Source organism: Cydia fagiglandana, chromosome 1, assembly GCF_963556715.1.
Source record: "Cydia fagiglandana chromosome 1, ilCydFagi1.1, whole genome shotgun sequence".
Classification (NCBI taxonomy): Eukaryota; Metazoa; Arthropoda; class Insecta; order Lepidoptera; family Tortricidae; genus Cydia; species Cydia fagiglandana.
The window spans coordinates 9,110,968-9,124,940 of NC_085932.1; the positions used below are offsets into that span (position 1 = coordinate 9,110,968).

The 13,973-nt window shown below is 36.7% G+C and overlaps 1 protein-coding gene across 1 annotated transcript in view; it reads left to right on the top strand.

Annotated features, from left to right (window-relative positions):
- The window catches only part of LOC134680446 (anaphase-promoting complex subunit 11-like), a 71,009-nt gene extending 57,786 nt beyond the window's left edge, over positions 1-13,223 (top strand). The window contains exon 3 of the mRNA XM_063539577.1: positions 11,989-13,223. Coding sequence (XP_063395647.1) covers positions 11,989-12,138 — 150 coding nt within the window. The 3' untranslated portion in view covers positions 12,139-13,223. The remainder of the gene's footprint in view (positions 1-11,988) is intronic.
- Positions 13,224-13,973: the final 750 nt, after the last annotated feature.

Genomic DNA, 13,973 nt, shown 5'->3' on the forward strand with positions numbered 1-13,973 from the left:
ATTGAATGCAACTCGAACGGGTACAGCTATAGACCGGGTACAATGGCCCGGCAGCCCTAATAGGAGTTTCCTTTGAACTAGTTGTTACAACTCGCCCGTTTGTTGATGTTACTGTTCCGAGAAATAGCTGGCGTTACGGCTTCCCTTGCGGCGGATGTTAGAGAAATAAACGCTAAAATTGGTCTTGATTAAACGTCAAAAGTTCGATACCTTCTACAGTATGTTTCCGACCATGGGGCTTTAAATCCAGAGCTTGATTTTCCTCGCTAAACTGAGCTACTTTTACTATGGGACCAACCCTAAAATCGGGGAAATTTTTTTGGCGTTTCCATAGAAAACGTCGACATCTGATGAGCCAAAATGTACGAAAAAGTAAAAAAAAATTTCGGGATCTCGGGGTTGATGCCATAATAAAAGTAGCTCAGTTTAGCGAGTAGAATCGAGCCCTGAATTTAAAGCCCCATGGTCAGACACACCCTGTATAAGAGGACCTATCTATCTAAATTTTATAACGCCTGTATTTTATTTTATTTCCTGATTGAGACTGCGTTCAATAGGTAGGTAAGTAAAAAGATATAATATATAGATACTAGATACCTACTAGCTGCAAGACATTGTAAGGAAGGATGTACGAGTAAATTAACACCACACCAGTTTGCCAGTTTCTGAAGGTTTAAACTACCTTCGGCTTTCATATCGGTCAATGTTTATTGTTTAGGCTGTAGGGGCGTTGATGGACCTTTTAATACCATTAAGGAGTGTCCGACACCCCATCATGGCTCTATTACGTAATCAGTAAATCATAGGGGGCGGACGACTGTTTGGTGTCACAAATTTAGACAACCCCTCTAGCAAGTATATAGGTATGGGAGTATACATTTTCCAATGAATAGGAAAATAGTAATTGTGACCAAAGTTTTCAAAAGATGCGGTAACACTACCTACCTGCAAATATTAGACCGGCAAGAGATTGTGGCTATTTTTTTTGGTCAAAAACTTTCAGAAAAGGCTGCGTATTTTCTGTGGACATTATAAACTTGGGATTAGATACTGTATTTTTCTATGAATATTATTAATATTATTATGCAACTTTTAAGAAGTAGAAGGTTATAACATGCGCAAAAAAATGAAGTAAGAATATTAGGCTTTATTCAGGCTTTTTTTATTGATACTATATACCATTTTTAGACACATTTGTTATTTAACGATTTTTAGTTAGTTTAATAGTTTTACAAACTACTTATTACTAGTTTCTATTTGTACTTCAATTTACACAATCGTTAAATGGTTTCGTGCTTCACGCGTTTTGTCTATTATGTAGGGAACCTTCAGCCATGAAAACTATTTGGCACAGCTGCTGGTTAGAATGTTTACATTTTCGTTTAAGAATAATATTTGTCTATACAAATGTGCGGATGAGTTTATACAGATATACCTATGCTGACATTTATCACAAATCTATAACTAAGGCATTCGCAATAAACCTCAATTCCAAAAATATTAATCGGCAAGATTAAATTACGATGACCAGGTTATCAGACTTCATAATCATACGTTGAATATACTACGTGTTTAAATAACAATATTTATGATTCATATATTGAATAAATAAATAAGCGACTAACTACACCGCGACTTCTTCTGCGTTGATCTTGTTTATGGCACCCTTAAGAGTTTACAATCCTTTATCTATTTGTATGTACTTTGAGAGATAAAAAACACATGTTCAGTACAATCTATGCGTGTATGGTACATTTTTAGTGTTCCGTACAAAACTTTGTTTACGGAACACTTATGGGATCACTTCGGTCTTGTTTCTATTAGCAGTAATAAGCAACAAACGTCCACATCTCCATTTTCACAAATTTTCTTGATCATCTATATAATACCCTATACCTGCTATACCTACCTAAACCTAAAAACCAAGAACTGACATACCAGCAGTGCTACCAACCCACGAGAACAAAGTATTCGTCCGTTCTGTGCGTTCCGATATACACAAAATTTTAATTGAGGGTTGCCATACCTACCGTAAAATTACTACCAATTTATAACAGCGTTGTCACATAAAAAATAATAAGTCGACATGGAAGATAAAAATATTGAATTGCTATTTTCGAAGATTGAAAAACAAATGGAAAAGCAAACAGAAACCCTCACAAACTCTATAACAAATGCAATATTAACCGAAATGGAGAGCAAACTGAAACCACTTGTAGAAGACAACGTCTACTTAAAGAATGAAGTGACAAAATTAAATGAAAAGGTCAAACGTCTGGAAAATGGAAAAAAGGAGAACAATTTGATATTTCACGGGTTCATGGAGTCCGAGGAAAATAAGGATATGGTAGAAATAGTAGCCAAAACTCTAAGCGACTCCGGCATTGAATGTTATAAACAAGATATCAATAAAGCATTTAGACTAGGTAAAATAAAGGGCTCTGGTGGACGTCCTATTCTAGTGAGTATGCTAAATGCATGGAAGAGGAATGAAATATTGCGAAATAAGAAAAAGCTACCAAAAGATGTTTTCGTAACAGAAGACTTCAGCAAAGAAGTTTTAGAAAAGAGGAGGGAACTTATTCCTCAGCTAAAAGAAGAACGAAAAAAGGGAAAAATAGCATTTCTAAAATATGATAAGTTAGTGGTAAAAGGCGAAGCTAGCATTGCGCGGGACAAAAGGAAACGGGAACAATCCGCTTCGCCGAACACATCTACCAACTCTGATAATGCTCGGCAGAAAATAAACAAAATAAACGCCTTCGAACTAATGTACCAGAACCGAACTCCTTCAACATCGACACCAGATACGAACAAAGCATAGCAATCAACACACATCGGAAGCCAGAAGAACAAACCAAATCATCAAAGAAAAAATACAAACGAAGCAAACAGATCAAATATACTTTCTCCAAGCCGGCCGGTCACCGTGGAGAAGTTAGACCAAAACCCCCCAACAAATAAGTCAACTGGAAATGAGACTATATTAAGCAAAGAAACACAACACCTATATATAACAAGTATCAACGTTAGAACCTTGTTATCAGACAGCAGAATAGAAGAATTGAGACACGCTACAAAATCAATAAAATGGGACATAATAGGTATTTGCGAAACGAGAAGAGAACATGAGAAAATAGAAGAGTATACTGATTTTATATTATACCATACAGCTGGTTTAAAGGGCAGAAACGGTGTCGGGTTCTTAATAAAAAAACACCTAAAGAACAAGATACTCAGCCTAAAAAGCTTCTCCAATCGCGTGGCGATGTTGGAATTACAAACTTCAGAAAACTCTACCTGGTCAATTATCCAATGCTATGCGCCTACAGAAGCATACACAAGAGACGAAACAGAACTATTCTACGAAACGGTTCAAACTGCTATAAGCTATACAAAATCGAAGAACACTATCATACTGGGCGATTTCAACGCCAGAATAGGAAAAGCTCAAAGAGGCGAAGACAAACATATAGGAAAATACGCTCACGGGAAAAGAAGCCCAAACGGTCAAAAACTGTTAGATTTCGCCCTAGAAAATCATCTTGTTTTCGTTAATAGTATGTTTAAATGCAAACCGCAAAAAAAGTGGACATGGCGTTCTCCAAATGGGAAGCACCTCAACGAAATTGACTATATAATAACAAACCAACCAAAACGTATCCAAGGTTTCGACATAATCAAAAACCTAAACTTCAATACTGACCACAGAATGATCAGGTGCAAACTATCACTAGATGAAAAATCTATTAGAAGAAAAATAACGTCCAACAGCTACAGTAGAAACCTACCGCTTATCTCTAAAGAAACTGCCGAATACTGGGAGAGTCAATTTATAAATTCAATAAAATCATCCACAGAAGTACAAGAACAATATGACAAAATTGAAAACGAGCTGAAAGAAGTTATCAACCAGTTACCGAAACAGAGGAAAAAAGAACATGATTATATTAGTAAAGAAACAAAAGAACTTTTAGACCAAAGAAAAGTACTATATAAAGCAAAAAGAACAAAAGAAGTAAAGTCAAGAATAACAAAAATTAGCAAACAAATTAACAGAAACATAACAATTAACAAGAAGCAAATGAGGCAAAGAATATTCGAAAATTTCATAAGTAAAACAGGGGCTCTACGTAAAGCTTACAAGGAATTGAGTGAGAAGTCAGAGTGGACAGGAACGGTGAAAAATAAACAGGGGTTCAAGAAAACCGGACGACTGGACATCATAAATGAAGCGACTATGTTTTACAAGGACCTCTATTCTTTTGAAAGGAACGCTTCTCAAATGAAACCAAGGAAATCCCATTACGACAACGATACCGAGCCCCCGGAAATTCTTATTTCGGAGATAGAACATGCAATAAAAAGTCAAAAAAATGGAAAGGCTCCAGGGCAAGACAACGTCACAAATGAATTGTTAAAATCCCTCTCTACTTCACTACTGAGACCTCTACAAATAATTTTCAATAATATTCTAAGATCAGAGAAGACACCGGAACAGTGGTCAAGATCGACAATAATACTATTGCATAAAAAAGGAGACAGAAGCGAGCTTGGAAATTATAGACCAATTAGTCTCATGACAAATATATATAAGGTTTTTTCGAAAATTATACTTAACAGGATAACGAATACGTTGGACGAATGTCAACCGCGCGAACAAGCGGGGTTCCGCAAAAAATTTTCGACCGTAGATAATATACAAGTTATCACCCAATTAATAGAAAAGGCAAAAGAATTCAGGATACCTTTGTACATGTGCTTCATAGATTACACGAAAGCCTTCGATTCACTTCATTTCGAAGCCATATGGGAATCATTAGCGCAACAAGGAGTGAACCAAAAATACATTAACATAATATCAGATATATATACAAAGTGTAACGCCAAAGTAAGATTAGAGCGGGAAGGAGAAGAATTCCCTATACAAAAAGGAGTGAGACAGGGAGACCCGTTGTCCCCAAAAATCTTTTCAGCTGTGTTAGAATCTATCTTTAGATGTCTAGATTGGGAAGCGAAGGGTATAAAAGTCGACGGCGAACTACTAAGTCACCTACGTTTCGCGGACGACATTGTTGTATTTGCACACAGCCCATCAGCTCTGGAAAATATGGTCACTGAGCTAGCAATGGAGAGCAAAAAAGTTGGATTAGCAATGAATAAATCTAAGACAAAGATTTTAACAAATAGAAAACCGGAAGATGTTATTATAGAAAATGAAAAAATTGAATATGTGAAAGAGTATATTTACCTCGGTCAAACAGTGTCGTTCGAAGATAGCACAGAAAAAGAAATACAAAGACGAATATCTACATCTTGGAAAAAATATTGGGGACATAAGGAAATTATGAAAAACGGCTCTATTAATATTGGTATAAAGAAAAAGGTATTCAATATGGCAATACTACCGTGCTTAACATACGGTTGTCAAACATGGTCTTTGAAAAAGATAGACGAAGAAAAGATTGATGTTTGCCAACGAAAAATGGAAAGGAGCATGCTCGGACTAAAACTATCAGACAGAGTAAGAAATGAAAAAATAAGGAGAGTTACCAAAGTAGAGGATGCGAAGAAAAAAGCTCGGCGGCTTAAGTGGCAATGGGCAGGCCACATATGTAGAATGGAGGATAATAGGTGGACCAAACGGCTGACAGAATGGTTTCCGTATGATGGCAGTAGAAATAAAGGACATCCAAGAAAAAGGTGGAGGGATATATTTAACGAAACAGTTGGCGACAACTGGATGCAAAAGGCCCGTGATAGATATATGTGGAGATGCATGGGGGAGGCCTACGCCACAGAGGCGACTACTATTATAAATAATTGTTAAAGTTTAGTTTAAGTTTAGTTTAATTGAATAATATGTATAAGTAATTAAAACTGTAAGGATAAAGTAACTAAATACTAGATTGTAAGTCAAGTTATTGTAAGGTAATACATAGTAGAAATAAAGGCTATTTTTATTTATTTTATTTTTATTTTATACCTGCTATACCTACCATACCATTGTAGAATTTTTAGTTTACGTTTCATGTATGAGTTATTCTAAATTGCATTCTATTGAAGCCCTGCTGGGCAATTTAAAATCTGAATATAAATTGGTTGGAATTGGCCCGAGGCGTTCAAATGCACTTATCGTTGTGAACCGCTATCATCAATTTTTATTGTAACATCTAGCCCAGAGATATTAATAAAATCATTTTTATTTTTGTCAGTGTTGCCAGATGGTCACAAAAGTCACATTTTTCGTGACTTTTCGCCTTCTCGTGTGACATGTGCGTGACTTTCGATCATGAGGCAATTTTTGTGACTTTTCAAGCTAGTCGAATGTCGAATTTTTTTGGATAAGTTTAATTCTGCAATTCGTATCATTTAGGAACGCAGTGAACGCACCCAAGTTGACAGTTGCACTGGCACTTTGTCGTTAAGCCCCCTCCAGACTATGCGCGTGAATCGCGGGCGAAGCCGCGAACGCGAGTGTGGAGTCGATTTCGCTGTCTGCGAAATTCGCCCACCACCATCCACCATCATGTTTATTATAATAGTCGTGGCAAAATGAGACTTGTTACCTTGACATGACGGTGTTATTTAGTTTGATAGTATACCTAGTAGTTTTCTATACGCCTCTGGCGGCCTCTGATTCGATCGGGCAATTTAATCAGATTGGCGAAAAATTGACTAATCTGAATACGCCTTAAATCGGAGATTGACGCCAATTTTATTTCTGATCAAATCAGTCGATTAGGTCATCCCGTCTGGATACCGCTTAAAAGCTCTCGTGATTGTTCAAAAACTGATAAAAAAGTTGCATTTTATCCACATGTGAGGCTGCTAGAATTGATTATTTTCAGGAAGAAAAATATCAATAGATTTATGGTGATATTAGTGCCCCCTAAATTGAAAAAATGCCCCAAAACGAAAATACTGGCGTCACAAAATGGTATTCTTGCGCCCGCACTCCATTTTATCGGTAATATCGGTCATAATCGGTGGTTTAATTCGGCGAGCCAAATTGGCGTTTGCGTCCGCACGCCCTGATTCGATCGAGAAATTTAATCAGATTGGCGAAAAATTGACTAGTCTGGATACGCCTTAAAATTCATGAAATCGATCACAAATAGCATTAAGTATGAAAATGTGTATGTTCAAAAAGAAAAATCATATAAAGTTAGTACTTAGATTTTTTGTGAAATATATTATTTTCTGAATTTTTTCTAACAAAATCGATTTAAACTTGGTCAAGCAGATCTTGTCAGTAGAAAAAGACGACAAATTTGAAAAATGTAGGCGCAAAGGTATATCATCTCATAGAAAATTTGAATTTCGCGCCTTTTTGTACTGACAAGATTTGCTTGACCAGCTATACCTGCCCATACAATACAATAATATAAAAATGTGACTTAAGCAGCAAAAACGTGACTTTTAGGGAAACGAAATGTAACTTAGGACTCCAGAGCCCTGGCAACACTGATTTTTGTTTCCTTTCCTAAGCATATCACAAATAGAATATAAATCATTGAATTCATTTTAAAAATCACATTATGTTACAATCATACTATCATAGTTTGCACCTGCAGTGATTTAACCTATGGGGCGAATGCACTTTCTCTAGGAATACAAGAAGATTGCGATCGCAAGGGTTCCTTCGTGGGTGCATAATTACTTAATTTTCGGGTGTAAATAAATCCATTTGCCACTTATACAATTGCCCGGATAATCTATATTGTTTACTTAACTAACATCGATATCTAAAAAACCTTTAGCCGAGCCATAGGAGCGTGTCATATACATAATTGCAGGCAACTTGACATTTTGATTGCATAAGTGATATATTGTGCGTTTTAGACATAAAACCCTTCTGGCCTAGTTATGGAATAATACTTAACATGACAAATCAATAGTTGAGCCACGTGTGAAGCCGCACAAGTGTTGGTCATCGGCACATTCTCGCTGCGTACGTCGTACATTCTTGGACTTGCATCGCATAGATAATGTTACACCACATTCCGATTACTTGGATTAGGTAAATCATAGGTACTGGAAGCACTTGGAGATACCTACTTACATATATAGGCTGAAAGAGTCATATCATTTAGATTATACAGTGTATGTTTGTGTTATTAATTGACGTGCTTGAATACACCGTAGGACAAAAGAACACAAACTTCAGGAACAGTTACAGAGAGATTCCGAGATAAATATATAAATATATGTTGGATCTTTAATCCAGTGGAAGTAAAACTTAAAAGGGCGTTTCTATTTAAAGTTGTAACATCTGTGTTAGAATAGGGAATTTTCATATTATTTCTACTTAGAATCAAGAGCTGTTTCCATCGTTACCTACAGAGAAAGGTCTATTTGGTTACGTTTCTCGTTTTCATTACAATTACCTAACCTTCTATTATTAAAGTGAGGCTCAATTTGCCAGAGTATCCAATATCAATTTCTCTCACGCGTCCCACATTTTCTCTGTCAGCAGTGATATTAATCAGTGGAATGATAACATTAATTGATCGGCTAGTGAAGCCTCACTGGTTCCATCTCCGGCGGACCCTGACACCACCACTTTCCCGCTTTCCCTGATTCACAACATTATAAGATTATGACAGTACCTAAAAATAAACAGTATGATACAAAGTTCCAGACTTATTATAATAAATGCGAAAGCCTATCTTTATACTTAACCTTTAAACCCACGACTTGATTAAATGGTTTAAGACATTTATTATCTCATTAAGAATTTACAAAAATTCACTTACATGAGATACACTTATAACAACACTTTTTTTTTTTTAAAGATGAAACTTGATATGGATATTAGTTTATGACATTTCGATAGCTTTACATTGAATACTTTTTACATGGGTGAAATATAAGAGCGGAATTTTTGTGGAAATGCGCAACTATGAGTTCTACAAGGATGACGCGGTGGAAAATTTGCCTTCTTATATTTGAATTTGTAAATATACTTGTCCCAAGCGGCCAAGTGCCTAAGACGTTTCTGAACGTTTCTAATGGACATACCTAGGGTCCGTAATGGGATCTCCGCAAGATCATATTAAATGACGTGTTTTATGGGCTTATGCTATCTTCTTAAATATTAGGCATGGCTAGATTCATAACCATAAGGACCGGTATGATAGAGATCTTATCAGCAATCTCTGTAATGCTGAGAAACTCGACTTTTCCACTAATCATCAAGCTCCAATGAAAACTAGTTAGACTAATGATAGAGGCGCCTTATTATGTGGGCGAACCACTGATTATTAGCATAGCCGACGCACGACTTCGGACCAAACATGCAATACACTGACTTTTCGATTTAATAAATTAATTTCGCATTACTTAATTATTACGATGGTTGCTATTGACCATTGTGCAAGAGAATCATTGGCGACAATTACTTGCCGGGTTATTAAGCCAATGCCACCCAGACATTGTTTTTATTATTTAACCTGAATAACGCAATCGATACCATATTTAACGAGATCTTAATAATTGGTTAAAATCAAGATTTGACAAAGTTTCAAATCATTTTTCTCCCTTTCGAAATCGAATACCTATGGTAATTTAAAAAATAACAAGGTGCTTTTGAGGCTAACCGTACTTGGCTTCAACCGTCGGAACACCGCTCCCATTAAATCAGTTTGCAAATCATTCTGCGAAATTGAAGGATCAAGTAGCCCGGTTCTACCGTTTTCTGATTTAGGATCTGCATTGAATTGAGCTCACGCGGCTCATATATTATCGAGATGTATGAACGGACATAAGACTTCTAGGTAAACTGCTCAGTGTTGCCAACTCGGATTTTGAAAAAATGCTAGACTAATGTCTAGATTATGCCAAAATTATGCCAAAGATTTTTGAATCACCTATGCTAAAAAAAATGCTAAAATATCACTTGAAATTGGACACTTAAAACACATACATTTTTCAAAATTACCGCCTTTTTCTACTGACAAGATCTGCTTGACCAACTTTATATAGTCCATTGACGTCCATCCGTCCACAAAAATCAAAATTCATATGAAAATATGAACCACATAAGGCGATGGCGCATATTGTTGCTGCCAAGTTGGTGCAAATTTGGCTTAGACTAAATTATGCTAAAAAATATGCCAGATGCTAAATAGAAAATTTTGGTGCCAAAGCGAGTGAAAATATGCCAGATCTGGCATCATTTATGCCAAGTTGGCAACACTGAAACTGCTAATCTATTTACATTACAAACATGCGTTGCTTCGATGAAAAATTAGTTTTAATAGTCGACATTTTTATCGAGATCTTGTTCCAGTAGGCAGCAGCTTGCAAGTTCATTTGGTGAGTGAATGGAGGCCAAAGTTATATATTGAATGTATGGAACACTTGGGACAGTCGCGTCATCGTTTCGTTCGGAGGAACGCAACCTCGTACCTATATCTCTACCAACTGACTAGTAGTCTATATTATTGGCTGCAAGATATCAATAAGCAGTTCGGTTATTTGTGTGGCCCACATCTTGTCGTGATCGCACCGCATTCCATGCTAACGCAATAGTCGCGAAGGCCGCACGGCCATTATTGTCATTTGCTTATCGGTGATAGCGGCACCACGAATATATAAATTGCATAGTTCTTTCAATAACACTTGCTAACTACTATTCCTTTAGATGGGTGAAGTTCACGAGTTTCCTGTGTGATGATACATTATCGTTTGGCAACTGGACACTGCCGTGGAAACTTAATTGTACCTATAAAGTCAACAACTGACTAAATAATAGAAAAGAATAGTTTTTTATTAGTAAACACACAGACAATAGACATACATAGAACAAACATTAGTGAAAAATAAACTGTCAATAATGCGGCTTTAACTAAAGACCTCAATGGTAACAAGTGGGATTTTTTCATTTCAGTTGTTCCTAGCCCTAGTTCCCACTGTGGACTAACGGGAATTTCCCCAACAAATGACTTCCTAGATGCTCGTAAAATAGACAGACATGTTCTGTTTAATCGTGCTTGAGAAAACGCAAATCATTCGTGAATCATTTGGTATTCGTCTCCAAAAGCCATTAAACAATCGAGACCGAATAGGAAAGTGGAATCAGATGCTACGGAACAAATCATATTTGATGATTAAATGATTACTGATCAAGTGATCATTAAAAAATTTGGCGGTACCGATAATTAAAAGTATTGGAAATGCAAATAGGATCCGCCCAATAATAATCAAGCGTCACTTTCTATCTATATTTTCTAGTCTTCTAATTTTTTAGTTAGTTTACTAGCGAGCCTAGTGTAAGTAAATTTCATTCGATAGCGTGACGTGACGTACGCGTTAAGTGTCAATTTGTATGGGATTTTGAGTTTCCAATACGTCCCGGTTGGCGCGCTGTTCAAACTTACACTAGGGGTTCTCGCTACGTACAAAGAGAATATAACCACGCTACTTTCTTTTGAAACCTGTGCATATTCAAATATAGGCGTGTCACGGAGAAAAGGTTTAATTAAATTCTCAGATCATCAACGTTATATTTGTTCAAATTCCCAGCTAATGTAATTGCATAGATCATCGTCTGTGTCAAGTGAAGTAGGTAGGACTGTAAATAATCATAGTAAAGTAGTGCAGTGTTAAAAAGGTGCTGGAACCTAACTGGAAAACTAGATCCCATAACCGTACCATTAGACCGGCACCCTGCTTAGATAAATGCAGTCAATGCCAAGCGGGACGCATTCAGTTTTTTTTTCCTTACTAGCACGATAGCGGGACTTTATAGGATGCGTGCGTAAATTGTAGACACCAGCACAGGAGCCTTCTGTATTTTGGCTCGAATGTCAGTGATAAGTTTTATTTTTCGATTCATTACCATAAGGTGGCAGGATTATTTCATCATATGAGTATAAGGGTCAAAATCCTCATGATTCTGCGGTTTTCTATTTATAATGCTAAACAATTAAGCGTATTACTAAACTACGATATAATTAAAGTGGTAATTTGTATTGATTCCAGGCGAGCCTCCGTCAGTTGGACCTGTCGCTGCTGTCGGAGCTGTGGTCGCTGAGCGAGGCCATGGCGTCGTGGCGCCGGCAGCTGGAGCGCGGCCCGAGACTGCGCCCCGCGCCGCCGCCGCCGCCCCCGCCGCACTACCTTAGAACTTAAGTTAAAATTATCCTTTCAACCACCACTACCTAACATCGTAAGAACAGACAAATACACGAAAGTTTTATTAGAAATTTAGAATTCTGCTAACACCTGTGGAACCTACATTTTTTCTTTGAGGAAACCTTATTGACTTATTTATTACGAAGATCCTGTTTTAAGACTGCATCGACCGTCCAGTGGCGGCCTGATTGGGGGAATTGTGTTTTCTAATAAACCAATTACCTAACTATTACTTTTGGTGTTTGTCACATAGTTTTATTTTGCTTTATCACCTAAACTGAAAAATGTGGCCACCATTTTCTAACATGTGGCCACCGTTTAACACATTAAAATTAACAACTCGATCAGATAAAAGTTACATTTTGTACGGTAACGCAGCAGAAAAAAGTTTGCCGCAATAGAAAAATCAGGGACACATTTTTGTATGGGAGCAAATTTTTGTCCGTTGCGTTACCGTACAAAATGTAATTATTATCTGATTACATTGTACATTTTTATGTGTTAATTCATTACTTATGGACCTAATAAGTTTTTGAAAAAACGATTTTTTTTTGCTAGGCAGTCTAGGGACACGAAATCAGTGTTCTAAAAGTTGATTCACCCATTTGTAATAAAGGGTGTCCAATTTATCAATCCTTTGTTTCCTTCTGTTGCAACCTGTTGTAAGATCCCGGTACAAAAAAGATCTTAATTAATGTGAGTCTAGTGAGTCTACAACGTCACTAAATTTATAAATCTTCAATTGTAATGTAGAATGTTAAATTATAGAAACTATTCCAAACGCATTTATCAAATTTCAGGTGACGGTGTTTCTGTTGTTTGCTTGTATGAAAAAGTTATACCTAGTCTGGCCAACCATTTCGACACTATCTTCAGACCTTCATCAATCACATATAATATATACCCAACCCTTTCTTTGGGATGTTAATATTAGCGTTAGAATAATATTATGATGTGATTGGTTGGCTAAACTATCTAAATAACTTTGCAGATCACCACAGACATAGGTAATGTGTATATTGTGTGGAAAAATATTTGTTTGCAATTGTAAGATTTTTTAAATAAATCATGACTGTTTCAAATTAATATGTATTATTTTCTCATAGGTCCACCCTGACGATACATTACTACTACAGAAGCATATAACAAAATAATAGTACCTACCCTATCAATCATCTATAATCTATTGTATGCGTCACTCTCTTATTTACATACTTGTTAGAACGGTATCGTCTTGGGTCGTCCCATTCGTTTTTCGTCAAGTTCTTAAATTAGTCCTATTCTGCTTTCGTCACTCATTCTAAATTGAAAGCCACCGACGATTGGAACGAATGTAGAATGAGTGACGAAAGCAGAATAGGACTAATTTAAGAACTTGACGAAAAACGAATGGGACGACCCAAGACGATACCGTTAGAACGTGACAAACATTTGTGTCACAAGACAGACCGCGCGACTATCTTAGGCTGCTGTAGTGTAGGTAACAAAAACTTCCGTTTCGGCTGAGCAATGGGGCTCATCTTTTAAGTATTTAAACGAGGCCCCGTCTTTTGCATGCATATCACTGTACAATTGTTTTGTTCAGCCATAACACATACTTTGTCTAGCGATTCTATAGAAATGGATTATGAAGCGTTAGCGAATGGTAGGTCTGGACTGGAGAATGGAGCCGAGTTTGGCCGGTCAGGAATTTCGCACCCCTGTCGAGGTGTTATCAAAATGTTTAGCTGACGCTATATTAGACGTACTAGACAAGTAATCAAACAGAAAACTTTGAAAGACTATTATTTCAATAAAATAAATAACGAGAATCTATTATACCTATTATATTA